General features: G+C 39.7%; 1 protein-coding gene across 2 annotated transcripts; it reads left to right on the top strand.

Annotated features, from left to right (window-relative positions):
* The first annotated feature begins 503 nt into the window (after positions 1 to 503).
* Positions 504 to 23,880, top strand: SLC39A6 (solute carrier family 39 member 6). Of its 2 annotated transcripts, none has more exons than XM_087721942.1 (10): positions 504 to 634; positions 5,230 to 5,834; positions 8,435 to 8,615; positions 8,918 to 9,087; positions 11,950 to 12,162; positions 12,632 to 12,728; positions 15,295 to 15,672; positions 17,530 to 17,610; positions 20,540 to 20,730; positions 23,052 to 23,880. In XM_087721942.1, the coding sequence occupies exons 2-10, from the start codon at positions 5,238 to 5,240 to the stop codon at positions 23,202 to 23,204; spliced, it is 2,061 nt and encodes a 686-aa protein (XP_087578068.1). In that variant the 5' UTR covers positions 504 to 634; positions 5,230 to 5,237; the 3' UTR covers positions 23,205 to 23,880. The 2 variants fall into 2 exon arrangements, with proteins under 2 accessions (XP_087578068.1, XP_087578069.1); XM_087721943.1 differs by lacking the exon at positions 504 to 634 and adding an exon at positions 3,684 to 3,767.
* The last annotated feature ends 404 nt before the right edge of the window (positions 23,881 to 24,284 follow it).

Raw genomic sequence — 24,284 nt, forward strand, 5'->3', positions numbered from 1 at the left:
TCTTTTAAAACATGCTTTTTTTCCCTTTTCACATCCAGATAAATATTCTGCCTTTTCAATATTTCTGTAAGGTTAGACTTTCTGTAAGGTTAGTTCAAACACTTAACTAAAACTGTACAGATCTTTCTCCGCTCGGTGGAAGAAAAGAAAAAAAGTTTAATTGCTGTTTAAACGTCACGCTGCCAAAACTGGATAGAAAAACCCGCATTATACATATCTAAAAGCGAGGGCTGGTGCAAAGAATGACCGCAAAGCTAAACCGACCAATTTGCCTAATAAATTTCCACCCAAGAAACCACTTTACACGTTAACGCGCCTGCTACTTCACGCATGCGCAGGAGGCCGCCTTCCTCCCCACGTGGGCCGCCTTGCCTGTACAGTACTCTTTTGTCTTCGCTTTTTCCCCCCTCCCTTTTTCGACCAAGGCCCTCCTTTTCCAAGGACGAAACGCGGTGGGGTTACGAGAGGCTGATTGGTTCTTATCCGCCCAGCTGATCGGAAAGCGCGTTCCGATTGGCTGGTTTGAGTGACGTCACCCCGCTTCTTTAATCCCGTAGGGCTGGCTTGCTGCTCACCTTCTCCCCGGAGCTGCGAGCGAAGGCGGTTCCGGGCACGGAATGGACCGGAGCAGTTGGTGAGGAAGCGCGGCTTCGTGGTTGTCGGTCTAGGTTTGGGAGGGTGAGTGGGTGGGCGGGTGGGCAACCCCGGTTAGGGCGCTAGTTGTCCGGAAGTCGCTCTTTGGATAGTTGGAGGGTCGTAAAGCAGTGGTCTCCAATCTTTAAGACCTGTGGACTTCAACTCCCAGAGTTCCTCAGCCAGCTTTGCTGGCTGAGGAACTCTGGGAGTTGAAGTCCACAAGTCTTAAAGTTGCCACGGTTGGAGACCACTGAATCAGCAGCGATTGGTGAACTTCTCTTTTTTCATCAGCCTCTCCCAGTTGAGCGGGGGGGGGGGGCAGAAAGTTGCTTTAGTTGGTGAGTCAAGCTTCCATGTCCAATAGCAGTCTATCTCTGGGTGTTAAATGCCAGCCAAGGAGGAAAGGAGAGGGCTATTAGTGTTGCCTGCCTGTCTTCCTTGGGGCCACCAGTCTGAATAAACAGGATCTGCTTTGGTTTCAATCAGAGAGGCAATTCTTGCACAATAGAGGGCAGGCTGCCTTTCTTAATAGCTGAGAAGGAGGAAGGTGTAGGAGAGGAGTTTCGACAGGTGCAGGATGCATGCTGCAACGTGCCAAAATATCCTAGTTCTTTGCAGAGAGCTCTGATTGTCAATCCTGGGATCTGTTGGAGCCGCTCTTCGCAGTCTTGAAGGCGCCGAGCCCAAATTGGCGACCGCTTTGGCCTTCTACCAGGGAGTCCTCCTCTTTACGACTGCCACTTGAGCGCAAAAATTCCTGTTGCTAAGCGAAACATTCATTAAGTGAGGTTGCCCCGTTTTAAGACCGTTCTCGCCGGAGTTAAGTGAATCCCTGTTAAATTGGCCGGACTGTTGTTAAATGAATCTGGCTTCGCCATTGGCTTTGCTTATCAGAAGATTGCAAAAGGGATGACATGATTCAAGATTCAAGATTTAATGAATTTGTATGGCGCCCAATCCCGAACGACTCCGGGCGGCTTACATAAAAACAGTTTTAAAAATACTAAAAAATTTAGAATACAAAGACAGTATTGCTCTGTCTTTGTATTCTAAATTTTTTAGAATACAAAAAATTAAAAGAATACAACATGCACTCAACCTTAGTGGGGCTGGGACTCAATCAAGGGTCAACAGCCCCAGGCCTGCCGGAAAAGCCAGGTCTTAGTAGACTTTCGGAAGGCCGAGAGAGAGTGGGGAGGGTCCGGATCTCAGGGGGTAGATCGTTCCATAGGACCGGGGCAGCTACAGAGAAGGCCCTCCCCCGAGGAGCCGCCAGATGACATTGTCTAGTCGACGGCACCCGGAGAAGGCCCATCCTGTGAGATTTTAGCGGACGCTGGGAGGTATGTGGCAGGAGGCGGTCTCGTAGGTATCCAGGTCCTAGGCCATGTAGGGCTTTAAAGGTGATAACCAGCACCTTGAAGTGCGTTTGGAGACCAATAGGGAGCCAGTGCATCTCGCGGAGGATAGGTGTAACATGGGTGTATCCCGGGGCACTGCAACCGTCCTAAATACGAATCAGTTGTCAAGCGCCTGAATTTTGATCCCATGACCATGGGAATGCTAAAACCCGTCACAAGTGTGGAAACTGGTCAAAAGTCACTTTTTTCCATGCCGGTGTAACTTGAAATGAACTGTTGTAAGTCAAGGACTACCTGTATTTTTGTACATTCTCTGTCCTTCCTCCTTCAGGCCCTGATATTTTTCCAGCTTCTCATATTCCTTGCTCCTGATGTTGCTATCAATTGGCACTGCTACATTTATCACAACCGCTGTCTTCCGGCCTTTGTCTACTAACACAGTTTCTGGTTGATTGGCCAGTACTTTCCTGCCTTTCCCAAATTCAGTCTTCCCCTGCCATAGAATTTATTGGGAGGGTGGATTACGAGTTCTTTTTAGTCCAGTTCTTCTTAATTCAGTGGGTGGATATCAGAATAAAATGGAAAGGATGGAGAGGACCATGTAAGTTTTGAAAGAACGGGAGGATATAAATGGTTACAAAGAGAGCAAAGTTTCTTGAAAATCCATGATTAAAAATATACATTGAATAATAAATGTAAAAACCTAATTTCTAAGATCTATGATTTCAATTTTAATGGATTTGTATGCCGCCCAATCCCGAAGGACTCCCTAAATTATTGATATATCCATCAACGTTTCCCCTGAATTTTTGGTATGGAAAGTGCACCTAGGACATCTGTCAATGCAAAAATATAAGATGAGAAATCAAGAAGGAAAAAATGATCCCATTAGTGATAAATTACACAGTCTTTTTAATGAAGGTTCATTGATTGTAGGTGTAGAGAAGATACATAGATAATATTCATGTAGCTGCAAATAGGTCATCTGGTTACTGGCACAGGTTGAATTATACTCTTATCTGAATTCTATAGGGTCACCAAACAGTAAATGATCACAAAAGTCCCAATGTATTTCTAGTAGCAGTCCGTTACTATTTGGTATCTATTGTAAATTCGGTTCAATTAAAAGATTGAAATTCTTATTTTAGAATTATATCTCACTTTATGATTAGTGGTAATTAACTATAAAATGCTTATTCTTGGACTTAATAGCAATAGCAATAGCAGTTAGACTTATATACCGCTTCATAGGGCTTTCAGCCCTCTCTAAGCGGTTTACAGAGTCAGCATATTGCCCCCAACAACAATCCGGGTCCTCATTTTACCCACCTTGGAAGGATGGAAGGCTGAGTCAACCCTGAGCCGGTGAGATTTGAACAGCCGAACTGCAGAACTGCAGTCAGCTGAAATAGCCTGCAGTGCTGCATTTAACCACTGCGCCACCTCGGCTAAACCAGAGATGGATTGCCAATTTCTTTACTATTGGTTTGGCCAAGCTCCTGTACGTGCGCGACAGAAGCGGGTGAGCAGAGCCCCTCCCACTGCCACTACTACGGGTTCGGCCGATCCAGGCCAAACCAGGAGCAACTCACCTCTGACTTAAACACCTGCATTTACTTTTGATTCTCCTGTCTCCTGTCTGTGACCCTTCTTCCAATTTATTATAGTTGAATATACATTTATGCTTCATCTTCTCTCAAGACATTAGATTGATGAGAATGCAGCAAAGTGTTTCGAGTACACCATAAAACTGAAATCTTGTTATTTGAAGTAAGTTGATAGAAATTAAATAAATATTGGAAAGCATTCGATCAAAATTCAAAATGATTTTTATTCAGACTATTTGACGTGTTTCCTTTGGGAATCTTTAATATCTATAGAACTCTGTGCTGGTAATCTGTGACTTACGACCACAATTGAACCTAAAGTTTCCATTGCTAAGCAAGATAGTTTTTAAGTGAGTTTTTCCCTATTTTAGGGAATTCCAAAGGAGGGATACTACAGTATGCAACTTGATTTTTTTTGGTGTCAGTTCAAATCTTTTTTGGGCAATAGAAATATTAGAGCTTCAGAAATATGGCCTTTCTGCCAATTTTGAGAATTTAATACCTTATTATTTATAACAACCAAAAGAAAAGATATAAAATATATAGGTTATTCTTGCAATGAATGAGAATAATCTGTTTTTAAAGATATGGTTTGATTCTATAAATAAATGCAATAAGCCTCACTCTGGACAGCATTCACGTTTAGTGATACTTATCTCTCCAAAATTGTTTCACTGAAACAAGGAGATGTAGCTTTATCATATGAGCACCACAAATGAAGAAAATGGCCCCTTTTTGACAACCTCCCCAGCATTAGGAAGCATTTGATACTATGTGCCAATTAAATAGGAATCCAATGTCAACAATGTATGGTTCCACCACAAATGTGTGAACGACAAAAGCCCGCCTGACTAAACCGCGGTGACAAAACCGCGCCGACAAAACCGCGCGACGAATGAGCCCTGAAGCGCGCCGACAACAGCGCGCCGACAGAAGCGCGCTGTAACCTAAACCTAACCCTAAACCTTACCTTAACTTAAATCGCGCTTCTGTCGGCGCGCTGTTGTTGGCGCGCTGTTGTTGACGCGCTTTTGACATCACGGTTTTAGCGCCGCGGTTTTGTCGGCGCGCTTATGACGTTCGCGCTTTTGTCGGGTCACGCAATGTACGACCTTTCACTGAAATTCTTGCATTGAAGCTGTAGTGACTTTGCTGGCTTCCATAACTGCTGTCAAATTTTCTGGTCTTTTCGACCACCAGATCAGAAACTGATCTGTACCAAAGGGATTTAAAGCTTTAAATCCCTTTGGTACATATCGTATTTTAATTTTATCAGCCAAAAGAATAATTGTGCAACATTGAAAAATGTTAGGTAACATAACAATTGAGTAGTGGATTAACAAATTATCTTCAATTGCCACATTAGAAAAAAAAATTACACAAATTGTAGATTGTTTTTGTATTTTCTGTATCCTTTGTATTATCTTGAGTTTATTTTAAAGTGGTTACCTGGTACTGCTTGAAATAAAAAAAAAGCAGAATTTCATATAGTAAAACGTGTGCAATTTACCATTTTAAATTTGCAGAAGTTTCTTTTGAATTCTCATTTTATTTTCTATTGTATGAATTGAACAATATACACGGCCGTTTTTTAAAATTAATTTTATCTCATTTTCTTTTCATAGGACTTACTATGGCAAACAAACTTTACATAAGTTTTCTTCACTTACTTTCCACATTCTTGTATTGTGATGCTTCCTACTCTAGCTTGGAATCAGCCACAATTTCACAAACTACAGAGAAACTCACTCCTGAGAAGGCAGCTGGCATTAATATTAGTTTGGCTTTATGTCGACAGCGGCATCATCTTCAGGATCTCTTCTCTCGTTATGGGGAGAACAATACATTGAATATTGAAGGGTTTAAAAAATTGCTACACAGCATAGGCATTGAGAAAGTGAAAAGAATAGATCACAACCATTACCACCACCATCACAACCATGCTACAAACTCTGACAAAACCTATTGTCCTAATGATGAATCGGGTGATGATCGCAGCAAAGGTTTTTGGAATAACCCAGCAAAAGATGTGCCTAGAACAGAGAATTTGGAGGACCACCAGCAAGAATCCATGGATAACAAGAGTACGACCGTTGCTACAACAACAGCTACCTATACCACAACTACAGAGGGCAACCCTTTGCTACAACACTCAGAAACTGCAGAATTGTCAGCACGCGTAGGCTTCGTCAGCCCCGAACCCAGCACTGTTCTAGGAAGCAGCAGTGATGTAAGTTTTTAAATAGAAAACCAAAGGAACCGGTTCCACCACAAAACCACGGACGACAAAATCGCGCTCGACGAAAGCGCGTACGTGACGTCATCACAGCGCGATGAAAACATCGCGCTGTGACCGATAAATGTAAAAATAAAGCGAAAACCTTACTCTAACCCCCCCAAACCTAACCCTAAACCTAACCCTTAACCTAACCCTAAATCTAACCCTAAACCTAACCCTTAACCTAACGCTAACCCTTAACCTAACGCTAAACGTAACCCTAACGCTCTAAACCTAACCCTTAACCTAACCCTAAACCTAACCCTTACCTTTATGTGAATTGGCTTGCTTTAATTTTATTTTTATTTCAATTTTTAATTTTTTTCGTCGCGCTGTGATGACGTCAAATGCGCGCTTTCGTCGAGCGCGATTTTGTGGATCGCGGTTTTGATGGGTCATGAAGGAACCACTTGTTTTTGTGAGGAGGTCTGAAACAGGAGGTTCCCCTGTATTCTAAAATTAGCAAACAAATTACACAAAATATATTTGGAAAGAGGCTTTAAAAAAAAGACATTTGATATAAGATTCTATTCTTTTAAAGCCTTAATAATTTAGTTACCTCTTTATTTTGTAGACCTTCTACACTGTGTTGTTCCATTTCCAAATAAAATATCATCTAAGAGTTGGTTCAGATGCTTTCATATAGGATAATCATGCAAAGAATTGCATGCTGAAGGTTCCCCTTGTTCATCAGTATTTTAATCTTGCTCTTTGAAAAACAAACAAGGTTCCTGACCGCTGGATTTATTTTCTTTGTAATAAATTTCTGAAGCATTTTAAATTGAACAATCAGTTTGGCAAATTTGGGATTCTGCTGTCGTCTGAGATCTGATCAAATCCTAACCTAATGAATAGTTTTCTACAACCTTGCCATGCTCACATTTAAATTGAATGTATTAATTCTTATATGCCTATAATTTGTGGTCTTTCTGAGTGTACTGAAATGTTTAGATATCCACAGGTTCAAAGGTGTGTGTGTGTATAAAATTACTAAATTACATAATTGATTTATTAGCTCATGGAGAAAAGCAGTTTCCATGTGGTATGCTTTGCTTATAATTCATGTGTTAAACTTTAAAGTGGAAATCTTGGAAATTTCAAGTATAGCTTGAATAAGAACATTCATCAATATCACTACCGTTAAAGAGTATAGAAATTTTTTGGTTACGTAGATTACGAAAACAGAAAGAAGATAATTGTATTGAATAGCTTTGCCAGTCCCACCCTGGACTTCTGAAAGTTATTAAACTTCGACATTTTGAAGATTGTATACTTACATTAGTCGAGGTTTGAGGTTTATTCGATTTATATGCTGCCCTTCTCTCAAGGACTCAGAGCGGCGTATAACATTAAAAGAAACACATACTACAAAAGTTAAAAAAAAATTAAATAGGATATCCAAAACAAACCCAATTAAAATTAACAATGACACATTTTTTTAAAATAATTCAAATTAAAATTAACAATAATCAATACTTTGATTTGTTTTGTTCAGGCCAGGCTGACTTGCTGGAAAAGCCAACTTTTTAGGGCGCGTCGGAAGGACCGGAGGTCGGGGATTATACGAAGCTCCGGGGGGGCAGCTCATTCCAGAGGGAAGGCGCTCCCACAGAGAAGGCTCTCCCCCTGGGGGTCACGGGTCGACACTGTCTGGCCGACGGCACCCTAAGGAGGCCAACTCTGTGGGATCGCACTGGAGGATGGGAGGCTACCGGTGGCAGTAGGTGGTCTTGCAGGTATCCTGGGCCTAAGCCATGGAGCGCTTTAAAATTACATTAGTAATTTTGATGTACCCATCAATGTTGCAAAAACTTACCTAATGCTTGTTTATAAATTTATAAAGTCTGTAACCTAGGCATGGATGGGTTCCGGCAGGTACTACTGTCGGTCTCCTCGTATGCGCACCATGTGCGCATGCACTGCGCGTGCATGCACAGTGCGCCCATGCACAGTGCAATTAAAATTGTTCTGCGCATGCGCAGAACTTAAAAACAAGATGGCAGTGCCTAGGGCGCTGCCTGGACAACCAGTTCAGGGGCATGGCAGGCCTGGGTCGCTGCCGTTTCCAGCGACCCAGGCCCCCAAACCACTACCGCTTAGGCCAAACCGGTAGGACCCCGCCACTGAACCTAGAGGTGCTTTTTGATTGAAAAGATTTGCCGGTGACAACACAGTTGCCCATGGGATGCCCAGTTACCAAAAGTAATGCAATCTTCAGGGACTTCATTTTAATATTTATAAAACTAGTCTGGCAGATTTTTTTTTTTTTAAAAAATGCATTCACTTATTGTTTTCCTATAGCACAAGCCACGCTTTCGATGGTAGTTGTAATACCTTTGATTTTTAAACACATTATTAAATTATTTGTGACATACAAAAATGCATTGGCTCTATGATGCTATAACGTAATCCGATGTAATAGCTTTGATGCATTTTTAACTTTTTTTTTTAAAAAACCCACTTTTTTCTTATCATCAAGTTTGTCGGTTGAAGAAAAGCTGCTGTTTTGAAATTATGTCTCTTAATGTATGTATTTTGCTTGTTTTCCATAGTGCTTTAATACATCAGAAATGATGCTTTTCCATGGAATAAGTACTCAAGCATCTTTGACAGCCATAGAATTTAGTTATCTTTGTCCAGCTATAATTAATCAGATTGATGGCAGAAACTGCATAGTCCATGCAGCAAGTGAAACAGCGGAAGCAGCTCCAAAAACATATTCACTGCAAGTTGGTGAGTTTGATGGCAGATTTTCCATTTAATATTTCTACTTTTTCTTTTTCTTTTTGATGGTGTAATACATTCTTATCCCAGGAGTGGCTTTATTTTGGCTGAATTATCTGAATCAAAACGTATTTTTTTTTTATCTCAAGGAATAGGTCCTTTTATAAATGCCAACAAACTAATATAAAAATCCTACTGATCTTTCAGGTTAGAAAATTATTTTAGCTAGTCGCCAAAATGAAAGAAAGCTATTTAATAAAGAACGTATGTTTGAATCCTTTGATTAAAAAAAAATCTCTTTTTCTTTTCAGCTTGGATCGGTGGCTTTATATCCATTTCTATTATCAGTTTTCTTTCATTACTGGGTGTTATACTTGTGCCACTTATGAATCGTGTGTTTTTCAAGTTCCTCTTAAGTTTCCTGGTGGCATTAGCGGTTGGAACGCTAAGCGGAGATGCTCTTTTACATCTCCTTCCACATGTAAGTACATTGTTTTTTTTCCCTATTAATAGTGCAGATGTTCCATTGAAGCACAGCAGTGTCCTTTGGTCAGTGGAAGCCTATAAATAGAAAAAGGAGTCACAATGAAACGAAAGCATCTAATCTTATGACCTTGTGTTGTCCATCATCTTTTAAATCTCCTCTGCAGATGCATTTTTCTTAACTAGGTTAGAGCTAAAGTAAATGTACTACTAAGGATGCTTACTACTACTACTACTAAATATAGTGTACCCACACAGTTTTATGCCAGCTGTTAGGAAAGGGATGAAGCAACTACAGGACTGTGGGGAAGGGAGAGTTTAGCCAGCTCAAGTCCTGCTGAAAAACCACTATTCTCTCCTAGTGGAAATATTGCTTCGGCGTCATCCTTGTTATTTGCATTTTAAAAGTCACATTATTTCATCATCCCTTTGGTGGATTTGACTATGGTGTGAAGCAGAGGTGGGTTCCTACCAGTTCGCACCTATTCGGTAGAACCGGTTCGTCAAATCTACCGAACCGGTTAGAAGAGGTTCCACCAGTGGACCCGGAAAGCAGGCCACACCTACAGAAGAGGTTCCAAAATTTTTTGAAACCCACCACTGGCAAGGATCTTGTAACTTGACAGCTTTAAGACTTGCATGCTTCAATGCCAGAGTTTCTGAATCTTGGACCGACCTAAGTACTAATTCATAATTTCATATCAGGTCACATGGGCGGCAAGCCACTCCCATCTGGTCACAAGGGTGGCAAGCCACTCCCACAAAGGAGGCCACACCCACAGAGTAGGTTCCAACAATTTTTGAAACCCACCACTGGTGTGAAGTAAGAAAAACACATACTTGCTTCAATTTAATTTCTTCTCTTATGCCATTAAAATTCAGAAGGTCCCATTAGGCCTGGATTCCTCAATTCTGTTTTGTGTCTCTTGTTTCTGCTCACTATTTATTCAACCTATAAGCATTTATAGTAATGTAAAACCTGTCCGGTCGAATTCTTTGCAAACTGTAGCGTTGTGCATTTCTCAGGAAAAGTTTGCTTTGTGAAACTTTGTGTATGTATGCAAGGGAGATATTTCTCCTTCCCTTCTTCCTTTCTTCTTGTAGCTCTCATAGCTTATAGCGGGAGAAAAACCATCCCCTCCTGTTTTGGTTGAAAAGAAAAAAATATTTTGGGAGAAGAGCATTATGGGATGTTTATAGCATTGGAGTTTGAACATGTGACAAGGCCATTCAGTGGCAATTTGATTTAGTAACGGAGTTTATATGGCTAAATATTTGTGGCACAGAAATCAAGAGAGACGTTTAATAGATAGTTAAACGAACATTTATAAAATCCAAACCTTTGAGATTTTTTTCATATTTTTGCCTTTACGTTTGGTATCCAGGATCATTGGCATTTAATTCACGTATTTTTCTACATAGATATTCTTTGTATTAACTTGTTGCAACAACTAATTCAAACTGTGCTTGCTTACGTAGTATAGTTATTGGTTCACATACAATAACATTGGAAAGAATTTACAATTCATGTTGCCAATTATGGTTTGTGGTCAGGTTAGATTTGCCAAATAATACAAGAGCTATTCTGCGTCATTCAGTTTGAGGGGATTGAAAGGTTTAGTATCACAGCTGACTACTGTATTCAAAGCAAATAAATCTTCTACGGATCAGATGAACCTGTGTGACATTTTGGCTAAAAAATAAGTAAACATTTGGTATAATTTGGAAATATTTCATAGCTGGCATAAAGAGGCTATTGAGTTTATAAATATAACTATTATGCTAAATGTGTAGTTGGACAGTCATCTGAATATAATTTGAGTCTTATTCCTGGAATAGCATGAGATGTTATAATCAATATTTCACTAATTTTTATTTTACAGGTGAGGTATTACTCTTTTTTTTAAAATGACACAAAGAATATCCTGTAGGTCAAATTAATGCAACAGTTGCTCCCACCTCCACCACACACATCCATTTTCTTGGAGTTTTTGCAAGAAGTACAAGGACTTTTGACACTATAATCTCATCTTATTTCCATATTCTTATGTATTGTGTGAAATTATAAGAGTTTATTGTTTTAGAGTCGTCCCAGGCCTTAGTCTGTGAGTTTTAGTTGTTGGGGGGGGGTCACTTAATGCAATAAAATGCAAGTTTCACCTTTTCTACCTTGTTGTCTATATGCCAGTGTCCCCCAACCGTTTGGGCACTAAGGACCAGTTTCGTGAAGAGAGGTTTTTCGGCAAACGAGAGGGGGGCGTGGCTTCGCATGCTGCCTGCATCCTGCAGATGGAGTTTTGCTTGTTGGTGTGGTCCAGTTTGGCATGCCGTGGGCCGGTGCTGGTCCATGAAGATGCCGACGACACTTGTCAGAACCACCTTCAATTACCTCACACACAGCACTGGCATGCATAAGAATATGATGTAAACTTGTTTTTTAAAAGGCATCTTTGGTTTGTGTTAAAACAACTTCAACACACGCAATGTTCTGATTGCACCACAAACGCAGTAGTCATCCTTACCTTTCACAGAGGCCCTGAGTTTTATAAATATGAGCATGATAGTGTAGAATAATCACATCCAAGGACCAGTGGTGGGTTTCAAAAACTTTTGGAACCTCTTCTGTAGGTGTGGCCTGCTTTCCGGGTCCACTGGTAGAACCTCTTCTAACCGGTTCGGTAGATTTGACGAACCGGTTCTACCAAATAGGTGCGAACTGGTAGGAACCCACCTCTGGACTGGGGATTGGGGAATCCCTGCTTTATACCATTCTTGGGCTGACAAACATCACTATTTCTCTAGTCTTCTTCTATATGGAATGTTGTCTAAACTATTTTTCTTTTTAAATTTCCACATTCAGTCTCATGGAAAGCACCACCATCATCATGAAAAACCATTGATGGCACACAGTAAGGATCTCCCTTTAAAGCATCTAGTTTTCCAGAGTTCGGAAGAGAACGCTTATTTGGATTCTACGTGGAAAGGACTTACGGCCCTTGGAGGATTATATTTTATGTTTCTTGTTGAGCACTTGATCACATTAATTAAACAATTTAAGGATAAGAAAAAAAAGGTGAGAAACTACTGGTTTTCATCAGAGTTTTGTTTTGCTTACATTTCCTTTTATGAGACTATTTGAAAGTAATGCTTATAACCAATTTATATAATTTATATAATTTTCACTGGATATTACTTTTCTGTAATAGTCTCAGTTACTTAGATTTCACCATCACAGAGGAGGTTTTTCAAAGGAAAAAAACCCTGATATATCCTTAAGTGTATTTGAGATTGAATTTTCCTAGCTGGTGTAAGGTTTTAAAACTGAAATGAAATATTAAAATAGCAAAAATCTGTGGGTTTTTTTCTAACAAGTATAGAAATTTCACATGCATTTCAATGTTTTTCTATTCCACTGTCCATATTTTCTATTCCACTGTCTATATTTTTTCTATATTCTATTTCTGTATTCTGCTGATATATGTGTCATTCGGGATGTATAGCCAAAATGTTAACAATTTCACTGTATTTCTTTTCGGAGTTAGAAAAAAAATGATGACGATGAATCAGAAATCAAGAAACAGCTGTCTAAATATGACTCTCAACTTTCAGCAAATGATGACAAAATAGATGTAGATGATAGTAAGTTTCAATAAACTTTGTATAAATATCTTCTAAAATCTTTGTGAAATGTATTTATGGCAATATAGGAGAATCTGAGACCTATATTAGCTTGGAAGCTTTCGATTTTTAAGTAGAATAAAATTAATATAAATCCCTGTGTACAAAACATGTTTTTTCCCCTGTTTTGTATGTGTTTATCTGCAGTTTGAAAAAGGCTACAATTTTCCTGTGGGTACTAAGAGCACTAGAAGGTTTAAGGAAAGCAAGAATGAACAAAAATAAAATACATGATATTATTTTCAATCTTAAATGCATTATAGATTTCACTTTCTAATACAGTATTGGATATACAAAGGAGAAAATGTTTTTCTCTCCTAAAAGACCTCCCTGTTGTCTCCTCATCTCTGACAAATATATTAAAAAGTGAATGAGAATTGTCCGCTCCCTTTAATAAACACCATTTCATTACAGAGGGTAATGAATGAGAAACATTCTGTTAAGAAACATTGTCATAAAACAGTGCTGACTTATCATTTATCCTCAGTCTCATTTTTTCAGCTCCTTCCGTGTTCCAAATATTAACCTAGGGAAGATAAACTTGAAGTAGGGTGGCCAATATCCATCTGAGTACTTGGCAATCTAGTTAAGTTCCCATTTATGTCCCAGGTTTTGAAAAATGGCTGCTACAGTTATAAAGAAAAACCTTCCAGAAAGTCCAATAATTGTAATAGAGTGTGTAAGTGGTGTAGAAATTGTTTGGAATATTCCTAATTTCATAATTTTTCATTCTCAATCATCATTAATATAGCAGATAGCAATAGCAATAGCAGTTAGACTTATATACCGCTTCATAGGGCTTTCAGCCCTCTCTAAGCGGTTTACAGAGTCAGCATATTGCCCCCAACAATCCGGGTCCTCATTTTACCCACCTCGGAAGGATGGAAGGCTGAGTCAACCCTGAGCCGGTGAGATTTGAACAGCCGAACTGCAGAACTGCAGTCAGCTGAAGTAGCCTGCAGTGCTGCATTTAACCACTGCGCCACCTCGGCTCTTAAATATAATGATTTAAACGTTGTTAGCAGTTCTCCTGCATTTCTCTTACTAGAGCTATTTTGGCAAACATGATCTTAGTTTCTCTTTATTACAACCTCTTCTTCATTCCTGCTTTTTTTTCCTCCATAAGAGCGTCTCTTCATTGTCATTTATTTGTGTAATCCCCCGCTCCTCCTTTTCGGGCCTTGGAGTCAGTGCCTGGACAATGCCTTGTCAGCATTTTTTAGAAATGGTGTATCATTACCTGCTTCTAACACTGAGAAGGAGCGGCTGGCCTGAGGTATACCCAGCTGGCTTTGTGCTCGAGGCAGGACTAAAATTTGTGATCTCCCTCTTGTACCTTAACCACTATACCAAGTGGCTCTTAACTATGCACCATCTCTTTTATTTTCTCACCCAGAGATTTTGCAGAGAGATGATTGATGTTTACTGTCCTTGTGTCTCTGGATTCTGCTACGTAGTTATTATTATAAATACTATAAATTGTTAGCTAAATAAATATATATATATATATATATAGTGAGGCATCCCTGTGCTATGTTGATCCATCAGAAGTTGATTTGGCCTTTAGGAGTAAGTTTTGAAAATGACTGTTCAGTTTGCACTGCTAAGTAATTTTTACACGCTGCACAATAAGGGTGTAGAACCATTTGTGCTGGCGGACACATCAGGAATTTTGAAACTATGCAACGGGAGTTGTTACTAAATAGTTCCCATTGTAATGGGGGGAAAAATCCTGCCCTTTTTTTTTAAAAGGTTGCTATGGTGGCCTTGACAAAATCAGGTCATGAGGAATGTTCCAGGATACTCCCTATTATCTTCACTTTTTTTAACCCCAGGCATGTGGACACACCTGGAAATGAAACGCATAGGTTATAATCATTTTTTAAATGTTTTCATTAATGCCACTTTTTTATGAGTGCAATCTACTTTTGAAAAAAAAGGAGGTGAGACAGGAAACCTGATGGTTTGTATTTATCTTGATTATTGGGCATGTGTTGGAACCTGAACTTTAGATGCAAGAGCCGAGGTGGCGCAGTGGTTAAATGCAGCACTGCGGGCTACTTCAGCTGACTGCAGTTCTGCAGTTCGGCTGTTCAAATCTCACCGGCTCAGGGTTGACTCAGCCTTCCATCCTTCCGAGGTGGGTAAAATGAGGACCCGGATTGTTGTTGGGGGCAATATGCTGACTCTGTAAACCGCTTAGAGAGGGCTGAAAGCCCTATGAAGCGGTATATAAGTCTAACTGCTATTGCTATTGCTTTTCATTCATAGGGCAGTTTTTAAACATGATTCTAAACATGTGGCATAATGTATGGTCAAAGTGTGCCTGCCTTTTATAGGTTTGTCCTAAAACATAAAGTAGATCAAAACATTCTTTACTTACTTACATGGTATACTTCCAATAAAAACATGTGAAAATAAAACAGAGTCTTTTAGCTATATAGCAATTGTTCTAATTATTTCTCTTTTTTTTAACCAATTGGATAATTATTTGAGTTGTTTTCTTTTCTTTTTTTCCCCCTCCAAGGGCCTGAAAATTATTTGGGGGTGCTTTCTCAAGAGCCATCAAATTTCCTATCCCAGAAACCCATGGTACAAGAAGAAGAGGAGGTCATGATCGCCCCCATCCACAAAGAGACAGCTGATCATGAATATGAATCCAGGGGATGTAGAAACAAATGCCATTCACACCTGCATGACACCCTAGGCCAATCAGATCATCTCAGTCACCATCACCATGACTACCATCATATTTTGCATCACCATCACCATCAAAACCATCACCCACATAGCCATAGCCAGCGGTATTCACGCGAGGAATTGAAAGATGCTGGGATCGCTACCTTAGCTTGGATGGTGATAATGGGAGATGGCTTGCATAACTTCAGTGACGGTCTCGCAATTGGTGAGTGCTTTATGTATTGGCTTCCCTGTGGCTGCTAGTCCATACATGTAAATGGGAGAGCAGCATTGCAGCAACATTTTTTGTAAATGCACAAGAGGAATAATAATAATAAAAAAAGATTTTTGTTAAAATTAAGCCTGCGCGATTCTTAGTATTTTCCCAGCCAATTTATAAATATCTCAGAAATTCCGAATTCATTAAAATGCATGTTTCATTTGTTAAACATAGCTAGCGCTTAGGTAGACGTGAATCTGATTTGTCTGTCTTCCTGGCTCTGTTAATAATTGGTTACTTTTTCCTGTTATAACCAAGAATCAAGATGTCTAAAGTACATAAAGATTGCATGTGGTCCTCTCTTAACAACCACTCATTCTCCAGTGTGCTGAGCAGAGAATCCAAAGAATGGGTTAACTCTGCCCTTCTACCCAAAGACTGGGTCCTTTTAAAGTTTGCAGCCACGCCCCCTCTCCAGTTTTTGATGAAGGCTTAGCCCAAGAGAGATGTTTTTGAGGAGAGCTCTTCAGAGCAAAATGGCAGAGTTAAATTCTTAGGATTCTCAGCGGTTTACGAGGTTCCTTTGGAACAGCGCGGGTTTCAGAGAGCAGCGCGATTTTTGAGGTGAGCACTGCAGCCGCTCAGGCTGCCAGCTGTTCGGCGAGAGAGGGAAACAGCTCCTGTCAGCTGTTTGTCAGTGAATGGCGTGGAAGGCCACCGCAACGATCAGCTGTTAGGAGGAAGGAAAGTTCCCACAACCCCGGTTTAACCGGCACAGCCACTGCAACGATATGGCTGGCTACCCGTTGGATTGGCACAGCTGCAACGATTGCACTCTGAGACTGGCATAGCCGAGAGACCAAAGACCATTCAAACTTACAATGGTGTTGAATGAATGGTAATTATGACTCGGTGGGAAAGCCAGCAGTGAGCCACAAATGGTAGCCATGCAACATACTCAATTAAACTGCTGTTAATTCACTTAATGACAGAAACTGAAGATGCTAGAATGGCTGTTGGTAAATAGTATGGTTATGCGAAGCCGTGTTTTATGACTGTGTCACTTAGCAACAGAAATTCAGGTCCCAACTACTATAGTTAAGTGAAGATTATCTGTAGCAGGGGTGGGTTTCAACCGGTTCGCGGCGGTCCCCACGAACCGGTTGGTCGGTGAACCCGGAAGTAAGTAACTTCCGGGAACGGCGAAGGGCCCACCCGCCCGCCCGCGCTCCTTACCGGTCTTTGAAGGCTTCTGCGCTTCCACGCAGGTGCATGGCACATACAGCGCCTGCGCAATTCTCCGTGAGCAGCTGGAGCATCACACAGGCGCTACGACGCATGCGTGAACTGCGCGCGTGCACGAGGACGCCGCCGGCCCCGTTCCAACTGAACCGGTTGGAACGGGATAAGCAACCCACCACTGATCTGTAGTCATGTTGCGATTGTCTTAGCTCTTTATCCGATTGCATCTTATTAAAAGCTATAGTTCTGTGATTTTTATGTAACTGCAAACTGCTCTTCATTTAAATTGAAATTCTAAACAAGTACACAGATAGGAAATTGATTCTCTCCACTAGAACTGAAATGGGAATAAGAATGGGCTAGCTGAAAGTATATAGCTTTTGTTCAGAAAATGGGTGTATTTTTAAACTTTTTTTTTTTAATAGGGAGCATATTTCTTACAACTAGTCACTTATTTCTCGTTCTCCCTTGTATGATTTAATCCCTGGTTCCTGCAATACAGCACCTATACAATACACAATGCTGATTACAAAACATCTTTCTTAATTTAAATCTGTTTTGGGGTTTGCCTGCATTTTTCAGTGTGATTCCTTTTTAACAATGTTCATTTATTTTTCCTAGGGGCTGCTTTCACCGAAGGCTTATCCAGTGGCTTAAGTACATCTGTTGCGGTCTTCTGTCATGAGTTGCCACATGAATTGGGTAAGATATATGTATTAGAGACATATTAGACACACGTAAAATATAACTTCCATGCTTTAACTGGTATATCGCCTGCAGAGTGACAGTAATACCCAAATAAGCCCCAAATTCCGATTTTTCACTCCTTAGTATTTATTTTTGCTTTTTGTTTAAATGCTGAAAAGCAATCTGCCATTTTGTTAAGGTTTATCACAATGTAATTGTCTTCTCAGATCAGAGAAAACAATTATTATTATCATTGTTGTTGTTGTACAATTGTATCACAGCGGCCAGTTGTTTTGCCGGATTTGGCATTGGTTACTAGTCGGGCCCCACCCAGGGGCCTAGGACGTCGTAACGTATTATTATTATTATTATTATTATTATTATTATTATTATTATTATTATTATTATTTATTTGTCTTGTATGTCGCCCACTCCCGGAGGACTCCGGGCGGCTTACAAAAGACAAGGGAAAGGGGGGAACAAGACAAAGACAACATATTAAAAACAAAACCAACATTCACAATTTCCATGGAGGTAGATGCTTCTCAGCTCCCCCCAGCCTGCTGGAACAACCAGGACTTGGTGGCTTTGCGGAAGGCTGGGAGGGTAGTAAGGATCCGGATCTCAACAGGGAGCTCGTTCCAGAGGGCCGGAGCTGCAACAGAGAAGGACCTCCCCCGGGGAGTCGCCAGCCGACATTGGCTGGCAGATGGAATCCGGAGGAGACCCAACCTGTGCGATCTAATTGGTCTGAGAGAGGTAATCGGCAGGAGGCGGTCTCTCAGGTACCCAGGTCCGATGCCATGTAGGGCTTTATAGGTGACGACCAGCACCTCTCTCACAGCAACCTGTCAAGCATACACAGTGGAGTCACAAAATATATCAGAACAACAACCTTCTCTGCTTTTGTTCCTTTGCAACTGTTATTCTTCCGTTTCTAAATATATCATAAAACCCTTGTATCTGTAGTAAGCTTGGGAAGCTTGTTCTTCATAGATTTTTCTGTGTTTCTTTTCTGTACACCTAAGGTTTAAGCTAGGTTTATGATCATCGTTACATTTAGTTTAATTACATGCTATGGGTTTCTGGTATTGTGAGAGATTGAGAAATACATTTCTCTATTTGCTTTCTTCATCCGTCCTTCCACATTTTCCACATTCTAAATTTCCACCTTTTTCTAAACTAATCCTGACACTTGTTACTTTGCGATGGGAGAGTTGTTTTAATTCTCTGATTATTCTGGATGGATTTTCTGTACCTTGGTATCACTTTTTTGGGACGTTGTAGAGCATATAAAACTATGCACGGTATTCTAAATATATTCCAAATTCCTAAATTTCTATAAAGCCATTACGATACTGGAAATTAGGTTTCTTTCCATTTACTAATGATCTCTGTTCAGAAATGAACATTTTGCTTTTCAGATATTGAATTGTTGATTTATTAAGCTGTCAACTTCCAACTCAAGATCCCTTCTGCCTGTATAGGTAGTCCTCAATCTACGACCATTTTTTTGATTTTTCGACTGCAGTGACTTACAATTGAAATCCTGGGCTTTACTGTGGTTTTGAGGCCTACCTGTAATGGCAAATTATTTCAAAATGTTTTATTTCACATTAATATAAATTGTAGAAGTATGTGTTAAAATAATGGAAAAACTCAGATTTGTGAAGTCTGTGATATGTGTTATGAGTTGCTCCTGTCTTGTTTTTGATGTTGTATTACAGCCGAGGGGAACAATCATGAAAAGACACTGGTTTTTTGTAATCCTATCTGTATACAATCCTAGTTTGTGTATGTATGTATATGTATATATATGTATGTATGTATGTATGTATGTATGTATGTGTGTGTGTGTGTGTGTGTGTATATATATATATATATGTATGTATGTGTCTATCTATCTATCTATCTATCTATCTATCTATCTATCTATCTATCTATCTATCTATCTATCTATCTATTTAAAGTCACAACCCCCGGTATGCCCAAATATGGGAGGAAGATCACTGGGCAAAGTTGTGACTTTAAATATATACCTTTCACCCTGGCTGGCTGATAAGGAGTCAAGCTCTGTGGCTCAATGGTTAACACATCTGCCTTAGAGGCAATACAGCACAGGCTCGATTCCCAGTAAGGGTATGGCTAGCTGATGAGAGCTAAATAGCTTGAAATAGATCTATACTAGTCTCCCTTTATTTATTTATCAGCATAAATATAACAAATATAACAAAAAGGCAACAGTAAAAAATATTGGGTTTCTGTCTGGATGGTCTCTTGTGACGAGCCGAAGACAGAGAGTGGAAGTGTGACCTTCCTCCCATATATATATGAAAATTTTTGAAAAAAAACCTTTTACAATACAGGGTATAAATCTTTAACAAAGATATTCTAAACTAAACTTTAAAAAAGTTAGTATCATCTTTCATTTGAGCTTTAACTCCTCTTTGCTAGGCTAGCTCTAAACAGATTATATCATTCCTTGTTTCTTCAGTCATAAACTATCTGGAATTTCTTAGTCCCGTATTTATTTTGAGTATAGTCAATCCATCTTCTCCACTCCAGTTTATATCTCTCATCTGAATGGTCCTTGAGATATGCTGGTATTTTATCCCTCTCTGCTAAGTTTGTTACTTTTAATGTCCATTCTTGAATAGTGGGCAGATCTTCCTTCTTCCAGTATTGCGCCACCAACAGCCTTCCTAGTTTGCATATATTTGAATATCGACAAGCACATAAAAAATGATAAAATGTGACAAAAGCAATTATGCTTACACTTGTCTCCATTCTTCTAAAGTTTTGAAGCACCTGATTATATGAAAGCAAATGATTTTTTTTAAAAGAAAAAAAACCATAATGTTTTAACGGCTATCATGTGGGGTGAAATGCTTACATTTTTAATATAAACGATTGATATAAACACATTTGTATCTCTCTTTTGAAGGAGACTTCGCTGTACTTCTTAAAGCTGGTATGACTGTCAGACAAGCTGTTCTCTATAATGCTCTCTCAGCTATGCTGGCATACCTCGGAATGGCGACTGGGATACTTATCGGCCATTATGCTGACAATGTTTCCATGTGGATTTTTGCCCTTACGGCTGGGCTGTTCATGTATGTTGCCCTTGTTGATATGGTAAGTACATGCTTATTAATAGATATTAGTATATATTAATAGCATTCCAATACTTTGGAATGCCAATGATATATTCTTATAGGAATACTAGCCTGGCATTGACTTCAGCATATGGTTATTCTCTAGCCAATAGAAGTAGTGATTAGAGGAATGGGAGTAGGGTGGGGAAATAATATTAGCTTTCTGTTCTGACACCCTTCCTCCTACACCAAAACAATCCAAGCCAAAGATATTTTATGGAATTTATTCACAGACAGACAGGTCCTTGGCAGCAAACTGGCACAGATAAGCCAGGGCAGCAATCCAGCACAGATAAACCCTGGCAGCAATCCAGCCTGCCAAGCTCACAATACTGTTCATCAAACATTAGTTAATGCGTTGACTTCTGCAAGAGGGATGTGTGCACAAGCAGTCCTTTTATAGTCTGGAGAAGGAGCCTAATGACCACCAGTTGAGTGCAATTACCTCCTGTACTTGCGCAACTGTTCCTGACGCCTAGTAGCTCTTCGATGGCAGGCATCCAGAAACAACTCAATGCTGGCCTCCGGCTCACTCTCCCTTGTCTCCTCCCCACTGGTCCAAGGCTCAGGTGCCTCCTGGTGGCCAACCAGCCTCTTGCGCCCTGCTTAGAGTCAGAACCCTGTCCAGGGTCCTCCAGAGCCGACTCATAGGGCCACTCGCTGTTGGAGTCTGGTGGCAGCTCCAACAGCTCCTGCTGGGCCACAACAGCTTACTAAAAATTTTACCCAAATAACATGGCCATTCTGGCAATTATAGCCAAATGTATTCATTCATCCAATTGCTATGATTTTCTGAGGACTATCCTGGATTCATTTTAAGAATGAAACCTTGACATATACATTTCTAGGTAGGATTCATTCTAACGAATGCATTGGGGGTTAGGGGATTGGTGGGAAATAGTATACTAAGAAGAATTTCAAGATTTGTTGAAGCACAATACTTTCAACTCATATTTGATCACAGGCAATCAGCCACAATAGTTATTAAAGTAACATAACGATCAGTGGATCCAGGAAGCATGGAAAATTAAGTCATTTACTGAAAAAAAGTAATAGAAATATAAATAAAATGAATTTGGTTCCTTAATTTCCTAGATATGAGTGGCATGGTGGCTTAGAGGTAGAGCTCTCACCTCACAATCAGGAGGCTGTGAGTTCAATCCTAAGTAGCAGCAGATATTTCTCGCCAGAATTACAATGAGTAATTGTCTGCTGTGAACTCTGCATAGGCATCAGAAAGGGCACCTGTCCAGCAAATGCTAGAGTTCCATTCAGTCATCCTGACGCCACCCTGATGCAATGGATTACAGGGACATTAAAAAAAAAAATCTAGGTATTCTAGATCTAGATATTCTTAGCTGCCTGGAAAGAAGAATAGGAGCATATTTTACAGATGGGAATATACTGCAATATTTTCTAGCAGATTTTATACGTATAATAACAGAGGGTTGATCAATATTACCAACATTAACCACTGCATATGTAGAAACATTTATAATATGCGTGACTTAAAATTATTTTTTTTTTCAAATATTTATTTTATTTATTTTAAAAAAAAACACAAATATTTCATCATTTGTCAATCATTAAGACATTGAAGTACAATTTTTTTTTGTGTGCCCCTCCCTCCCTCCACCCCCCCAACCCCCCTCCTCCTTCCCCCCCCGATTTCCCAGAACCCGTACACGGTATGGATTTTTAACTAACACAGTCTAAAATCTATTGAGAAAAAAGAAATAAAGAAATTAATGACATTCTACATTGACCTTAGCTTCTTCTTACTGAACTAACTTTTAACAGTTTAAATCATTTCTGATCTTAAGCATAGGCTAACTGGAATTTCTTGGTCCCGTATTTATTTTGTATATAGTCAATCCATTTTTTCCAGTCTCGTTTATATCTCTCATTTGAATGATCTTTAAGATATGCCGATATTTTAGCCATCTCGGTTAAGTTTGTGATTTTCAATGTCCATTCTTGGATTGTAGGCAAGTCTTCCTTCTTCCAATATTGCGCCACCAACAGTCTTGCTGCAGTTATCAGATGCAGAATCAAATTAGTCTCTACCACTGTAAAGTCAGTACATATACCTAGTAAAAATAACTGAGGAGTAAACTTTATCCTTCTTTTAAAAATATTTTGCATGACCCACCATATTTTTATCCAGAATGCCTTAACCTTTTGGCAGGTCCACCATATATGATAATATGTAGCACCAAGAGAACCACACCTCCAACATTTAGGCTGTACATTCGGATACATAGCGTGACTTAAAATTATTGTATGTTTCTTTAACTATAGGTACCTGAAATGCTTCACAATGATGCCAGTGATCATGGATGCAGCCGCTGGGGATATTTCCTGTTACAAAACGCAGGGATTCTATTAGGTTTTGGTATCATGTTACTTATCTCGGTGTTTGAACATAAAATTGTGTTCAGCATAAATTTATAGGATTGCATTCTTACTCGGAGCTGCAATTCAGGAGGTAGAATGATTTTTGCCAGTTTCTTGTTCCTCCTGATCCTTCAGGGAGGAATGAGAGATGTAAAAGGTACGGGATGATGGAAGAAAATTGTGAAATCGCACCCCAGTCTTCTTTATCCAGGGGTTGAACTACTGAAGGATTTCAGTTGCTTCCATGAACTGAAGTTTCTTTGTTTATTGAAGTTGTACACTGCTCCAGCTGCATGTTCTGTTTACTTTTCATACTATTGATATTGTCTCTCTAGTTTAATTGTAGACACTTTCCCTCCCATTAATTAGTCGTAGAGATTTTAATAATATAATCTTTCATAAATTGCAGGGGCTTGCCAGCGGCAAAGAGAGAGAATTGGCTTGTTAAATATTACCTTTTTTTCCAAACATAGTGCAAAATGAAACTATAGTTTGCAACTTGAACTTTCTTCTAAAAAATAATAATATTGCAAATCTGATTAGAGCATGCATTGCTAGAGTTTGTCTTGTATACTGTATGTTAAAGTGGTACAAACAGGTCAACTATTGTTGTTTTAAAGATATAGAAAAAATCTAAAATTATCACCTTTTTTTTCTTGGTAGAGATGGTGGAGAACTGTTACGTTACTGCAAACATGTATTCCAATAAAGAGATCTAATGTTTTATTTGCAATTAAGATTACATGATCCTTGGTCTGAATGAATGTCCAAAGTATATTTTTATGTATTTTTCAAGATGCCCCCAATTTCCTGTAGCAATGCCTACCTGTTCTAACCCCCCTCGTCCCACACTCCCGAGTCAAAGATAAGGTACGGCATTTAATTAACAGACAGACAGGTCCTTGGCAGCAAACCGGCACAGACAAGCTTGGGCAGCAATCCAGCACAGATAAGCCGTGGCAGCAATCCATCCTGCCAAGCTCACAATAATGTTCTCCAACATTCGTTCCTGCGTTGACTTCTGCAAAAGGGGCGTGTGCACAAGCAGTCCTTTTATAGTCTGGAGAGGAGCCTAATTACCACCAGCTGAGTGCAATTACCCCCTGTACTTATGCAACTGTTCCTGATGCCTATTAG

This window comes from Thamnophis sirtalis, unplaced genomic scaffold, assembly GCF_051295495.1.
Source record: "Thamnophis sirtalis isolate CommonGarterSnake01/CBP01778 unplaced genomic scaffold, rThaSir2_p1.2 scaffold_8, whole genome shotgun sequence".
NCBI classification, from domain to species: domain Eukaryota; kingdom Metazoa; phylum Chordata; class Lepidosauria; order Squamata; family Natricidae; genus Thamnophis; species Thamnophis sirtalis.

What these genes read in the sequence shown, in the direction of transcription:
- SLC39A6 (XM_087721942.1), top strand. Translation starts at nt 5,238, where the DNA reads ATGGCAAACAAACTTTACATAAGTTTTCTTCACTTACTTTCCACATTC. An exon ending in TTAAGGATAAGAAAAAAAAG is followed by an intron (nt 12,163 to 12,631) that starts GTGAGAAACTAC and finishes TTTCGGAGTTAG; the next exon opens with AAAAAAAATGATGACGATGA. An exon ending in TGAGTTGCCACATGAATTGG is followed by an intron (nt 17,611 to 20,539) that starts GTAAGATATATG and finishes TCTCTTTTGAAG; the next exon opens with GAGACTTCGCTGTACTTCTT.